The sequence below is a fragment of the Artemia franciscana genome, chromosome 8 (genome assembly GCF_032884065.1).
Source record: "Artemia franciscana chromosome 8, ASM3288406v1, whole genome shotgun sequence".
Lineage (NCBI taxonomy): Eukaryota > Metazoa > Arthropoda > Branchiopoda > Anostraca > Artemiidae > Artemia > Artemia franciscana.
This window is the reverse complement of record NC_088870.1, coordinates 49,164,746-49,178,672: the sequence shown is the minus strand read 5'-3', so window position 1 is coordinate 49,178,672 and position 13,927 is coordinate 49,164,746. Positions and strand designations below refer to the sequence as shown.

General features: G+C 36.1%; 1 protein-coding gene across 1 annotated transcript in view; it reads right to left on the bottom strand.

The window, feature by feature from the left end:
* LOC136030708 (cytoplasmic dynein 2 heavy chain 1-like) overlaps positions 1-13,927 on the bottom strand; it is a 575,385-nt gene that overhangs the window by 269,731 nt on the left and 291,727 nt on the right. The window contains exon 41 of the mRNA XM_065709779.1: positions 6,129-6,266. Within this exon, the coding sequence (XP_065565851.1) occupies positions 6,129-6,266 (138 nt within the window). The remainder of the gene's footprint in view (positions 1-6,128; positions 6,267-13,927) is intronic.

The following is a 13,927-nucleotide window of genomic DNA, read 5'->3' as shown; positions in this document are numbered from 1 at the left end:
TGGCACTTGTCGTCAGTGACAAAAACGCAGCATCCACAATTGCTTACTCTATTAAGGCCAAAGATGAATCTCTAAGGCCCCAGTTGATAATTCCTATGTTCTACAGAATAGCTCGCTTCGTCCCTGAAAACATTACTGAAGACCAGCTTTGTGATTTAGTGACCAACTGCATCAAAGCCTTGCGTATTGGCAGTATTAGGTCTTATAAGCTGCAATTTCCATGCTGTGATGATCTTACTGCCACCATGTCGGCTCCTTTTACCGTCGAATATGAGCGGGTTCACGTGGAGGAATTCGTGCCCCTCCCACCCCTCTGCTATAAATCAGGCGTATGGTCATATATCTGCCGCCTGTAAGGCTACTGCCCGTTGTTCACGCTGTGGACAAGAAGGGCACTCCATCAAACGTGATTATCTCTGCCTGAACAATGTCCAGTGTGCCCTTCGCTCCCAAACTGATCACCCGTGTTATAGTTACAAGTGCCATGTTCCACAGAAACTCATGTATCCATCAAAACTAATCCTGGGCTACGAGTTACATCATGGAATATTAACGGTGGTGCCCCGGTAAAATTACCAATTATTCAGACTCTATGCAAAACAAATGATGTTATTTGCGTGCAAGAGCACCTGCTTACCTCAGATAGCCCCCCTATCCTTAATTTGACGCTACCACTATCACTTACTATCTTGCTGCTAAATATAGTGTTGTGAGTAGACCGAGTGGTGGCACTACTGTGCTCGCACGAAACGAACTAATGCCTGATCTCTTTCGTGATAGTGACTATTTTATTGCGGTAAAAATCCAGAATCTTGTGATTGCTTCGGTGTACTTGATTACTGATTACCGTAATGCTGGCTGCGAAGTACTCTTTGATAAAGCGTGTCGAGCTCTCAGCACTCTTGCCTCAGATTGTGAGTCTCTTAATCTTGCAGTAATTTTGGCTGGCGACATGAACTGTAATCTCCTTGACGACTGTAGTAGTCGAACGAATATTCTCAGTAGCATGTGCCCCCAGCTTGTGCAGTAGAAAATAACCAAGACTTTACATACATCCACCCCTCAGGAAGCAAGTAATACCTTGATTTTATGTTTTGCTCTCTGGAAATAAAACCGGACTCAAAAACTGCAGTTATCACTTCAATCCAGACCTCTGACCATTTGCCGATCAGTAACATTTTCCCCATTCGTCAGATGCCTTCCGAGCCTACCCGGTCAAGCAGCTGTAGCTAGTGGTGCAAAATAATTGATTGGGAAAAAACCAATTTGCTCGCATTCCAGGGTATAAGTGATGGTATCCTTACTAAAATCAAAGTGCCTTTTCAGCTGCTCTCTCAGAAATCTTCTATTAATATGCACGAGCAGCAAATTCTGCTAAATATTTATTATGCTGAAATTGTCCATGCCTTACGTGTCGCTGAGCATGCGAGTGTCCCAGTCCTGGGGTTTTGAGCCGAAACCAAAAAACTGGCTGGTTGGGTAATCCAGATATCGTTGATTCCTGTGCAAAGTCAAAATTCTGGTTCCATATCTGGAGGGAGGGTGGCAGGCCGCGTAGTGGAGTGGTGAATGAAATCCGTCTCTACACAAAGCGCTATTTTGAAAAAGTGTTAGAACGTCACCAGGCAAAGTAAACAGCCTAAATACTTGGCAAGGCTAAAAGTGATTTCAAATTTTATTTGGAGAGTTCTAAGGCACGATAAGTCTAAATCTTGCAGTGCTGTTCAAATCAGTACTGAACAGTGGTAAAACTAATTTCAAGGTGAATTCTCCAGTCCCGATCCATTACTCGAGAGTAAGTCTGAGAAAGAACTTGACAGGGTCTTTCTCAAGTCTGCTAATAACCTTGGTTTTGTCGTAACTCCACCAATAGTCACGAAATACATCCTGAAACTACGAAAAAAGACTTCCCGTGGTGCGGATTCGATTTGTGCTAAGCGCTTGGAATTTGGTTCTTGTTTCTTAGTTGAAAATTTCTCACTACTTTACCAAATGATTTTTGTTACTAGCATTGTCACCAATTTATTCAGTACTGGTTTAATTAGTCCTATTTTGAAAAAAGGAAAGCCAGCTGACTGTTGTTTCTCCTTTAGGCCAATAACTGATTCTCCCGTTTTATGCACAGTAATTGATCTATTGGTTGTTGATGAAATTTCTAGTAAGTGTTACACGCCAGAGAACCAATTTGGTTTTAAGAAAGGTGCAAGTCGTGAACATGATCATCATCTCATTTCAAATTTGTTACTTCATGCTGCTGAAAATGATGAAGTACCATTTTTTGCGGGGCTGGATGTCTCTAGAGCTTTTGACTCCGACGTACATCCACAGACACTGCTGATAAAATATAAACGTGGTACAGATCCTTCGGTAGTTAGGGCTATGCACGCCATGTATGCAAAGCTGAATGCTAGAGTAAAGGTCCCTGTTTTATCTGGGATTACAGATCTTAACCTGCCAATGTCCATTACAAAAGGTATTAGACAGAGAGCTCTGGCCTCCCCGCCCCTGTTCAATAGCAGTGGAATCGAGCCCCAGCAAAAAGCCCTCACGATATGTATTTTTAAAGGAATAGACGTTCCTTTAATATATTACGCATATGACGTATTGAATGTAAGTAGAACACAAGCAGGAATTGAAGAAAACTTCCGCATATTGTCAGATGAATATAATCATATTGGTCTCAATTGTAATCATAGTAACAGTGAGATTCTAGTTTTTAATCGCCGCTGCCAAGATCCCGTTGCTGTAACTCTCGGTATGCACGTCGTACAAGACTAAGAACGTCTTACGTACCTTGGAGTCCCAATTGGAAATAATCTCCGATCGATACGGGTCTTGCTTAAAGATTTTTTTGCGAATAAAACTAGGAAGGCATATGGCCTGTTGGTAGACCTGAAGTTCAAGTCTAACCGTCGCATCCTTGCTACATTATATAATGCTTTTGTAGTTCCCCATTTGCTTGCGCTTGCCCCATTTTGGTCGCTTTTCTCACAGACAGATGTCAGTGACATAAAGAAGGGTTTTTACAAATATGAAAAATATATGCTTATATTGCCTCTATGGACCAGTGATGCAAATCTGTCAACACGTTACGGAGTAGCTAGTCCAGTGCGTACTGTAGAAAAGCGAAATGAGTGTTATGTAGCACGCCTGGGCAGTAATAGCACTTCGCTAAGTGTTTTACGACAGTTTTAGATTCCGTTTCTTAGAAGTGTTTTTCTTTCTTTTCTTTTGTTTTTCTTGTATTACTCCGTCAGTTTTGTATTTTGCAATATGATGGGAAATAAACATATACATACATATACATATATTTATGCTGGTTGAATTTTTTTTTCAATTTTAGGATTCTTAAAAGCCATTACAGTATGTCCACTTGTTTCTATATTTCTTTATATTTGTTCTATATTTTATATTGTTCAGGATCAATTGGCTCTGTTTATTGTATATAACAATCTCATCTGATTTTTTATACATTTTTTACTCTCTTCTCGCGTTAAGTTAGTATTCGTTTTATAATAAATGGCTCTTATTTTTTCTCCCTTCTACAGTGTGGTAAAAAGAAAATCGTAAAAACAGTAACAAAATCTAGGAAATAAAATGTTATTACAAAGCCCATTACAAAAGAATTGAGAACTTTCACTGGTTCCAAATATAAAATTTACGAAGTGTAAAATTGCTAATAAAGACTTGCATGAAGGTGGAAATATCTAGTTTTGGAATAAGGAGAAAACATTTTAGAGGTGTGTGATCTTGACGAAAAGTGAACTGTCAAACTCGGCATATCAGACAGCCTTGTTAATGAGATTTCATACCCTTTACTAGAATGTGGAGTTTGCATTTAAAGAAAGAACATGTAAATTGTAACAAATACCTGCTGCTTTATTTTTCCCATGGGTGATCAAATAAAAAGGGTGGCTTTAAAATATTAGAAAAAGGATAACTGGGCTGAAAATTATAAGTTACATTACCTTTCTTAAGAAGCAATTAAATCACTGCAAAAAGTATTCCAAATTTCTGTCGGAAAGTTTTCCACCGTAAGACATCAATTGCAGCTTAAATAAGGCTCAAATGTCGCGGAATCATAATTCGGATAGGAAAAAAAACTTCAAGCAAAAATTATATTTGGAATATATTTTAGATTTAGTTCCCTTCCTTCTGACTATTCATCTGACATTGATAATTAAACCTACTCAGTACAGTAATTAGCTGAAATCTAGAAAAGAGAAAACCACTTCTTTGAAGTCATCTCACTTTGCTAGGATGTAAGTACGATGTCAGGACCCATATAACATAACATTACATAGAAAATAGCAAGGAAATAACACAAAGAAATCCAGTTTGTTCGAGAAAAACTGTATTTTACTTTAGCAATATCCAGGTGAGTTTATTAAAGACATAAATATATGCATTGGATTCAAAACCTACACTTAAACAGCTATCCAGCCAGAGCCAGCTACATCTGGTGAAATTAAAAGAATATCAGTGCTACTCAAGGTAAATCAGGTTTTTCCCGACTTTCCGACGAAATGGCTGAAAATATTCAGTTATGAACTTTCAACAGTGGTGATTCCAAAATTGTGTTTTTATTCCAATCTGGCACTGTATCAAGGGTTTTGAAGTTCTTTTTAAAATTTTCGAAACTTGCTCTTTGTCGTTAATTCTACTTTAAGTTCAACATGTATAGTAGTTGCCATTCCTGAAACAGTATTATTGTGTTTTATTACATTTGAAAGTTAAAACACATGTTTGACTTTCAGTTACTTTGAGCTGTGGCTCAGTCTTTAATAGGATGCTGCTGTTAATGCAACTTTGATAACTCATTTTGCCATCTTAGGTGAGTATGAGAGGAAGTATGGTATAAAAAAATGAATCTACACTTCAACATTTCTCTATTATGTGCAACAATAGCTAACAGATAAACACGCCACTTAGGCTATCCAGGCTAACTGGAAAGTTAACAGTAGGAGAAGACGGGTCTATGGCCATAATTTTAATTTTGTTCCAGTTTATATGCAGTCAAACTTTGGTCTTATGAGTCTTATTATTTTGGTCATATGCGTCTTATGAGTGATGCCAACCTAGGCGGCTCCTCTGTTGTTCTGCATTTGTTTTTCTTAAGCTTAATTCTTTTCTGACCATCATCGCAAAGTTTCGCTCCCTCACTAGAAAAATATTCAACTAAATAATTCGCAGCATCCTTTGGGGCAGTCAAAGTCCCCCCTCTGAATGTAATTGTTTAATAACTTCTATTTTACCCTTTTGACCCAGGAGTGAATTTACCGTTTTCCATGTTTTTATCATATCAAATTTATGCTTTATAAACTCATGACCTTAATTTTAGTCATCTTAAAACAGTTAATTAAAAGTTGACTCAAAATACATGTTTAACTTTCAGTTACTTTGGACTGTGGGTCAGTCTTCATTAGGATGCTGCTATTGATACAGCTTTGATAACTCATTTTGTCATCTTAGGTGAGTATGAGAGGAAGTATGGTATAAAACATGAATCTACATTAAACATTTCTCTATTGTCTGCTACAATTGCTAAGAGATAAACACGCCGGTGAGTATGAGAGCAGGATGGACCTCTCTTTGAAAAGATAATACTATTGTGCTCACTATCATACCAAGACAATATAATTATAGTTTTGGCAACTATGACACCTAGGATGGATGGCAACCTATGTAGCTCATCTATTGTTCTTCATTAGTTTTTCTCAAAAGCTTGCTTATCTGTTAACAGGTTTGAGATATATGGGTTCCAAGAGTCTTAAAGGTAAGTGACCCGATTGATGCTAAGAGGGATATTTATTTTTTTGTAAACCATACAACTAAACCACCTCTTGAGCACTATGGTTCCAATTATAAATCATGCAGTCATAAATCAGAGCCTTTTCCATTTATAGAACAACAGAAGCTACTGTAGACAAACTCTAAGGATGCCTTTGAAGCCCTAACAATTTAACAGTAAGACCACCAATCTCTAAAAAAGTAGCTAATGTTTTTAAACATAGACATTATTTGTACAAGTAATGATCATGTATATCCTGCATTAATCTTTTTAAATCATTAGGTAAAATACAAAAAAAAAAAAATACCAAATACCATGATAAATAGGGGAGGAGTACCTGATACAAGAATTCCTCAAGTGGGCTTGTTTTCCATTTGTCAGCATAGCTCCTTTCAAGGTCCTGGATGACGAGTACGGCCTTTCCTTTTGCAGGCCTTAAAACTTTCTGACCAATACGAGTGTGTGCGTTACATATCTGTAAAATTATGCACACGTGAACTTAGAAGTAAAGCTGTAAGTGATTAACCCTTCAATTCAGAATTGTTTACAGACTACAAAGAAATGACATATGTACAAATATAATTCAGTCAACTGAAGAAGCCTGTGTATCTGGTCCATATCTGCTTTGAAAAATCATTTATTCTTTTCATTAATTCACTTGAAGCAGTTGGTGTTACCAATAAAACATTGAAAATTAAGCATTGCTCACAATTCTAACGAGTCTCCTTGTCGTAATCCAGATTTGAACACCAGGAATTCTTAAGTTTTTGAATTAAGTTAAGTGAATGGCTTCTTTGAATTCGCTAGATATGGCTCAAGACCTCTTGAATTGACACAAGCAATCAGTTTTTGTGTCATGAAGTCTATTCTCCAAACGTGGGTAATCAGGAAGAAGTCGGCATTGTGAAAGCGGAAGTCGATGTTTTGTTTTATCGCTGTTGTCACTTTTTTTGCTTTCTGTATTTGTTGTTCTTGTTTGTCAATTAGAAAAACAAGCATAAATAACATGATAGACAGGATTTTTGACTCTTTCATTACCATGGCTTTATATCTGTAATAAGGAGCAATGACTTAAGCCCATCGATAAAATTATTGAATTTGGCTACGATTCAACAGAACTTGGTTTTTTAGCATGTCTTTAGAGTTTTATCATGGCATCTTGCAACTGTTTCTCCGTAATCTTTTTAGAAGATACAGAAAATTTAGGTTCATTATTACACCAATTCATGACTGCTATTATCTAACTTGAGAGGTCAAAGTTGTGACTTGGGCTAAAAATTAGTCACACCCAGCCATGTCGTCACTAACATGTCAGCTAAAATCCAGTTCTTTCTTCATTAACAGATCAAGATGAAATATCCATGGAAGTAAGTATTTATTCATTCAACAGTGTCCCAGTGAGACGGATAGTACTTCCGGCATCAAATTACTTTGTTTTTGGTATGGCTGACCAATGACAGGGGGACATGGACCTAATTCTTTTCTCCCCTTTGTTTTTTCGCCAAATCAGTGCTTAGATAATTCCTTCATAATCATTATCATTTTATTTTGTGTTGCTATTTAGCACGATGCTAAGGTTTTAAGACCCTAAACATATTCAAAATTGTGTATCTTGTGAAAACCTATGTAAGAAAATTTTCTTTATTTACTTTATCAATTCTTCTCGGTCATATATCAATATTTAACAAATTTATAATCCTTAAAAAACAAATATATAGTTCTTGCCGCGAGGTAGTTTCCTAAATTCACAGCTAAGAGAGAAGAGGAAGAAGAGAAAGGAAGCTAAAATTTCATAGGGAAACTAGTAATGTATTGGAGGCATAGTTACAACTAGGTCAAACAGTTCGTGGTAACGAACTTTATTAAGGAGCGACCCGGCTGAATAGTAACCAAAACTCTAAAAAATGGAATTTTGATACCAATAGCTACATAAAAAAAAAAAATCGCATTTCAATGCTGATTTCAAATATATAACTTTCATCAAGATTAGTCTGACCTATCAAAAGTTACGAGCCTGAGAAAATTTGCCTCATTTTAAAAAATAGGGGAAAACACTCCCTAAAAGTCATACAATCTTAACAAAAATCACACCATCAGATTCAGCGTATCAAAGAACCTTATTGTAGAAGTTTCAAGTTCCTATCTATAAAAATGTGGAAATTCCCATTTTTTGCCAGAAGTCAAATCACGGATGCGCGTTTATTTGTTTTTTTTTTGTTTTTTTTCCCAGGGGTGATCATTGTAACGGAAATTAAAAGTTCTAGTGCCCTTTTTAAGTGACCAAAAAAATTGGAGGGCACCTAGGCCCACTCCCAGGCTCATTTTTCCCCAAAAGTCACCGGATCAAAATCTGAGATAGCCATTTTATTCACCATAGTCAAAAAACCTAATAACTATGTCTTTGGGGACGACTTACTACCCCGCAGTCTCCCTGGGAGGGGTTGCAAGTTACAAACTTTGACATTTGTTTACATATAGTAATGGTTACTGGGAGGTGTACGGACGTTTTCAGGGGGATTTTTTTGGTTTGGGATGGAGAGTTGAGGTGGGGGGGGGAGGTTAAGCGGGAGGATCTTTCCATGGAAAAACTTCTCATTGGGGAAGAGACTTTCAATGAAGGGAGCGCAGGATTTGTTTTGCATTATTTAAAAAACAAGAAAAAAATAAATATGAGAAGTTTTTTCTACTGAAAGTGAGGAGCAGCATTAAAACTTAAAACGAGGAGAAATTATTGCGCATATGAGGGGTTTACCTCCTTGTAATACCTCGCTCTTTACGCGAAAGCATTTTTAGTAATTTCAACTATTTATTCTACGGCCTTTGTGATTCAAGGGTCATTCTTAAGGAATTGGGACAGAATTTAAGCTTTAATGTAAAGAGCGAGGTATCGACGAGGGGTGAACTCCCTCATATACGCAATAAAAATATACGAATATAGAAGTTCGTTACGTAAGTTAATTCGTAAATTACGTATATTTTTTACTAATGAAAATGTTCGTAAAACAATTAAAAGTTCTAGTTGCCTTTTTAAGTAGTCAAAAAATTAGAGGGCAGCTAGGCTTCCTCCCTCTTTCCTTTTTTTTCAAAATCTTCCGATTAAAACTATGAGAAAGCCATTTAGCCAAAAAGAAAATTAATATACAAATTTCGTTTTAATTATTTATGTGCGGAGAGCCAAGATCAAAACATGCATGAATTGAAAAACGTCCAGAAATTAAATAAAAAAACAAGTTTTTTTAAATGAAAGTAAGAAGCGACATTAAAACTTAAAACGAAGAGAAATTACTCCGTATATGAAAGGGGCTTTTCTTCCTCAACGCCCCGCTCTTTACGATAAAGTGTTTTCCTTTTTAAAAAAGTAGAACTAAGAGAAAGGGTCAAACTTTAGCGTACAGAGGGAGGCGTTGAGGAAGAAAAGCCCTTTCATATACGGAGTAATTTCTGTTCGTTTTTTAAGTTTTAATGTCGCTCCTTACTTTCATTTAAAAAACTTGATTTTTATTTAATCACAACAAGTAACAACTAAGAGAGAAGAGGGAGAAGAAGAAGGAGGCTGTAATTTCAAAGGGAATGAGAGGACTAGCAATGAATTAGAGGCATAGTTACAACTAAGTCACAACAAGGCACAACTAAGAGAGAAGAGGAAGAAGAAGAAGGAGGCTGTAATTGCAAAGGGAATGAGACAACAAGTAATGTAATGGGTGATAAGTTAGAACTAAGTCACAACAAGTTACAACTAAGGGAGAAGAGGAAGAAGGAGAGGGGGCTGCCATTTTATAGGGAATGAAAGAACTAGTAATGTAATCGAGACATACTAGACACCATTTCTCTGGCTCAGTTCCAAAAGTAGAACATAAAATGATAAACTCACAACATCAATAAAAAAAACACTTTGTAGCAGTGGATAGCAGTGCTCTAGTATTCTTCTTTATTTCATCTAAATTAATAAATGGTCGATTTGATCTCTAATAATTTTTTACAAATTTATTTTGACAGAATATATAGGCGGTAGAACCAAGAAGAAGTAGAACATATTGAGTACTCTGATGTCCCAATGTAAATTTGATGGCATCACATCGCATTCTTGATTGAATGGAGCTTTCTACTTGAAAGGCACAATTTAGCGTAAAAATTAGGGATTAAGGATGGGGAGTCCCCTTTATACAGAATAGTTAATATTCGCTTTAATTTCTTAATGTGACTCCTTAATTTCAGTCGAATTTTCTTTACTATAAAGACCATTACGTAATTTGCACTTAACTGAAAACAAAATACATTTGAAATGTTTTCACTTTTTTAGCTTTGATAAAATTCATCTGTTATGTTTTTTTCGTTTATGGTAGTTTTACGCTTGAAAATTATTTGACTTTATATTGTCTTATTTTTGGCTTAATTGGGCTACTTCCTTTGAAAAATCATTTTGTGGATTTTTTTATTTAGTTTTTAGTACGACGGTGGGCGCAGTGAAGATGTTAAAAGTAGATAGGCAGAGATTCAGAGAGTTTTTCCACAGTTGACACAAGTTTCACAGTTGTCAAATATGGTTATAGTATTTTATCAACCCAATCAAACAGGCTTTTTACTTCTCTGGGTGGCTATTAAAATGTAGTGATTGTTTGCTTGATATAATTTTTTTCTATCTCTCTCTCTCACAGCGCCAACACCTGGATTTGTATTTACACAAATAACGAGGCCGTCTGAAGCCCAACATGGCTCCAAATGGCTGTAAAAGCAAAAAATGGCTACAAAAACAAAACGGTATTTGAGGTTCACATGCTCAGCCACAAGCAAACAGACATTTTGCAAAGACTGATGACCTCTGCCAAACCAAAAAATGTCTCATTAAAAAAATAAAAAATTTGAAGAAAAACTGAAAGCTGAAACATATTTTTAAAACGTACTTTAGCAAAGGAAAAAGTAAGAAGGGCGAATTTAGGCCAATAAAATTTACAAAAATGAAAAGTAACATCACCTCTTGAATTAATATAGTGTTATTTGTGGAAAAAAAAAAATAAAAGAAAGTAGAATTATCAAACAAGCGGGGAACTAAAAAAAAGAAAAAAGTGTAGACTCCATTAAACAAAAGAAGATTGAAGAGATCACAAACAAAAAACACCGTAACCCTGACAGGTACATCAAAATACCTGAAGAGCTGAGATACACACTATGAATATTTGTTTTTTTTTTGTACGAATTTTGCTAGTATTTTGAAATTTCTTTTAGTCATATAAAATGTTTTAAAATCTCTCAATTAAATTCTCCTTGTTTTGAGGTCTCTGAAATGTTTTCAGTCCTCATTAATTTTTCCTGGTTAATTAGATTAATGAACTTAATTTATTTTTGCCATTTCTTCATCAAATTCCGACTGCTATTGACTAGCCTCAATTTTACTTTAAAGATCTAGGTTGCTCATTTTATATGTTTGAATATTTTCCAGATAAAATCTAGAATATTTTTCAGAAAATTTGAATATAAACTCCATTTTTTTTAGTCTTAACTTTATTCCTTTATTATTAACTAGCTGATGGTGTGGCGCTTTGCGCCACACCACCACCTAGTTGGTGGGGGCGATTTGCCCCCCCCCCCGCGCACGTAAGTCGTTACGCGCCATATTAGTTACTCACCATTGTATTTGTGTCCCTGTGTCCCACCTATGAATATAGATAGATATATATTTGTTTTTAACCACGTAAAACTTACGAATATACAATATTCTTCACTATCCCATTGTCTGTGCATATAAATAGGTTTACCGACTCTTGAACATGCAACATATAATTGTCCATGGGAAAACAATCCGTATTCAGATCTATACCGCATTTTTCTAATGATTGCCCTTGGGCTTTGTTGATGGTAATTGCTAATCGAATATTCCTTGTGTCCCCGTCGTCATTTATATATCCCCCATGTGCCCTTCCGGCATCCCTGTTGTAGTTGTGTCCCTGTGTCCCGGTCGTCATTTATATTCCCTGGGTCCCGGTCGTCATTTGTGTCCCGGTGTCTCCGTCTGTAATTTCTCTTTGAGTGTCCCGGTCGTCATTTATACTCCTTGTGTCCCGGTGTCCTGGTCTGTAACATACGTCAATAGATCAATTGTGTTGTAACTTTGTTCACGATCCCATTCTACACATGTAGAAATAGAAGCAGTACGATTAGGTGAAGGCATTCCCAAATGCTTGAGATGTTTGTTTGCAAAAGATAAGCACAAATCTTCAATCATAACTAAAGTGCAGTTATAAAATTTCTGTTATAAAGTCCAAGGTCATATCTGACCTTTCTAGCCGCATTCGGTGGAGTATATTCTCGGAGTCGCCCCGTGTCTGAAGTATTTGCGACTTGTATTTCTACCATAACTCTGTAGGAGATGAAGGAGAGGAACTTTTGCCGGAAGACACGGGCCGTAATGTCACGTCTATGAACCGGCGATTGTCCAGGATGTAAAAGCTGTTGTATCTAATCCCAAGATGGATTATATGTGAATGTAATAAATGACAAGTCATTAATCTATAGGCATAATATTTCATTGCGCTGCATTTCTTATCCATTTCTTTGTTAGTGGCTGGATTTATCAATTTATTATCCATTTCTTTGTTAGTGGCTGGATTTATCAATTTAATATTAAAGTGATAGCGGTCGGCTCCATCCCAAAAAATGATAGGATATTGTACGGGATCGTAGCATCGATGAGTTTAATAAAAACTTCTCTTTGAAACGCCTTCTTATGTACTTATAATGACGTCATATACAAAGCCTTTGACGTCATATATAAATAACCGACCATAACGATTACCACTTCGTTGATAGTTGCGTATCAGTAGGCATCAATTCGATTGCTGTTTTGAACAGAAGCACTAAATTATTATTTATGTGGAAAAGATGTTGCAACTGGGAAACGATAGTCCCTTCAACGTCGTTTTTTTTTATCATCGGTATCACTTTCAAGTTGTTTGGTTTGTTTTACCTTGACTTGTCTTTCGTCACTATGAAATACATATCGCCGAACCTTTTTTTTTTAACTAAAATCTGGTAGACATTGATGACCTTATCTAAGTCAAAATTCCAAACCCAATTATCATCGCTATCATTTTCAGTTTTGATGCGTTTTGACTCTCGCTGTCCAGGCTGTTTCAGGTTGCTCTTGTGATTCCTCGGCACACATAATGACGTCAGTCAACAAACATGACGTCAGTCGCCACACAAACAGCTTATTTATTTATATATAGATATGTTAATATGATATGGTCTTCTTAATATCAATCTATCTATCTTCTATATATATAAAAATAAGTTGTCTGTGTGTGTGTGTGTCGAGTGACGTCATGTTTGTGTGTCGACTGACGTCATGTTTGTCGACTGACGTCATTATAAGGATTGAGCTGTATGCGTCATGAAGTTGTTTGTCGACTGACGTCATGTTTGTCAACTGAAGAAATTAAATACCGGGACACCAAGACACAAATGACGACCGGGACACAGGGAATATAAATGACGACCGGGAGCCTCAAAGAGAAATTACAGACTGGGACACCCGGACACAAATCACGACCGGGACACAGGGAATATAAATGACGACCGGGACACAGGGACAAAGCTACAACGGGGACACCGGGGGCACAGGCGGGATATATAAATGCCGACCGGGACACAGGGATTGTTCGAATAGAAATTACAGACTGGGACACCGGGACACAAATGACGACCAGGACACCGGGACACAGGGAATATAAATGACGACCGGGACACTCAAAGAGAAATTACAAACTGGGACATCGGGACACAAATGACGACCGGGACACAGGGACACATCATTAGAATAATGAGGTATAGATCTGAATACGGATTGTTTTTCCCATGGACAATTATATGTTGCATGTTCAAGAGTCAGTAAACCTGACAATCTATTTATATGCAACATATATATATATATATATATATATATATATATATATATATATATATATATATATATATATATATATATATATATATATCTATATATATATATATATATATATATATATATATATATATATATATATATATATATATATATATAAATATATATATATATATATATATATATATATATATATATATATATATATATATATATATATATATATATATATATATATA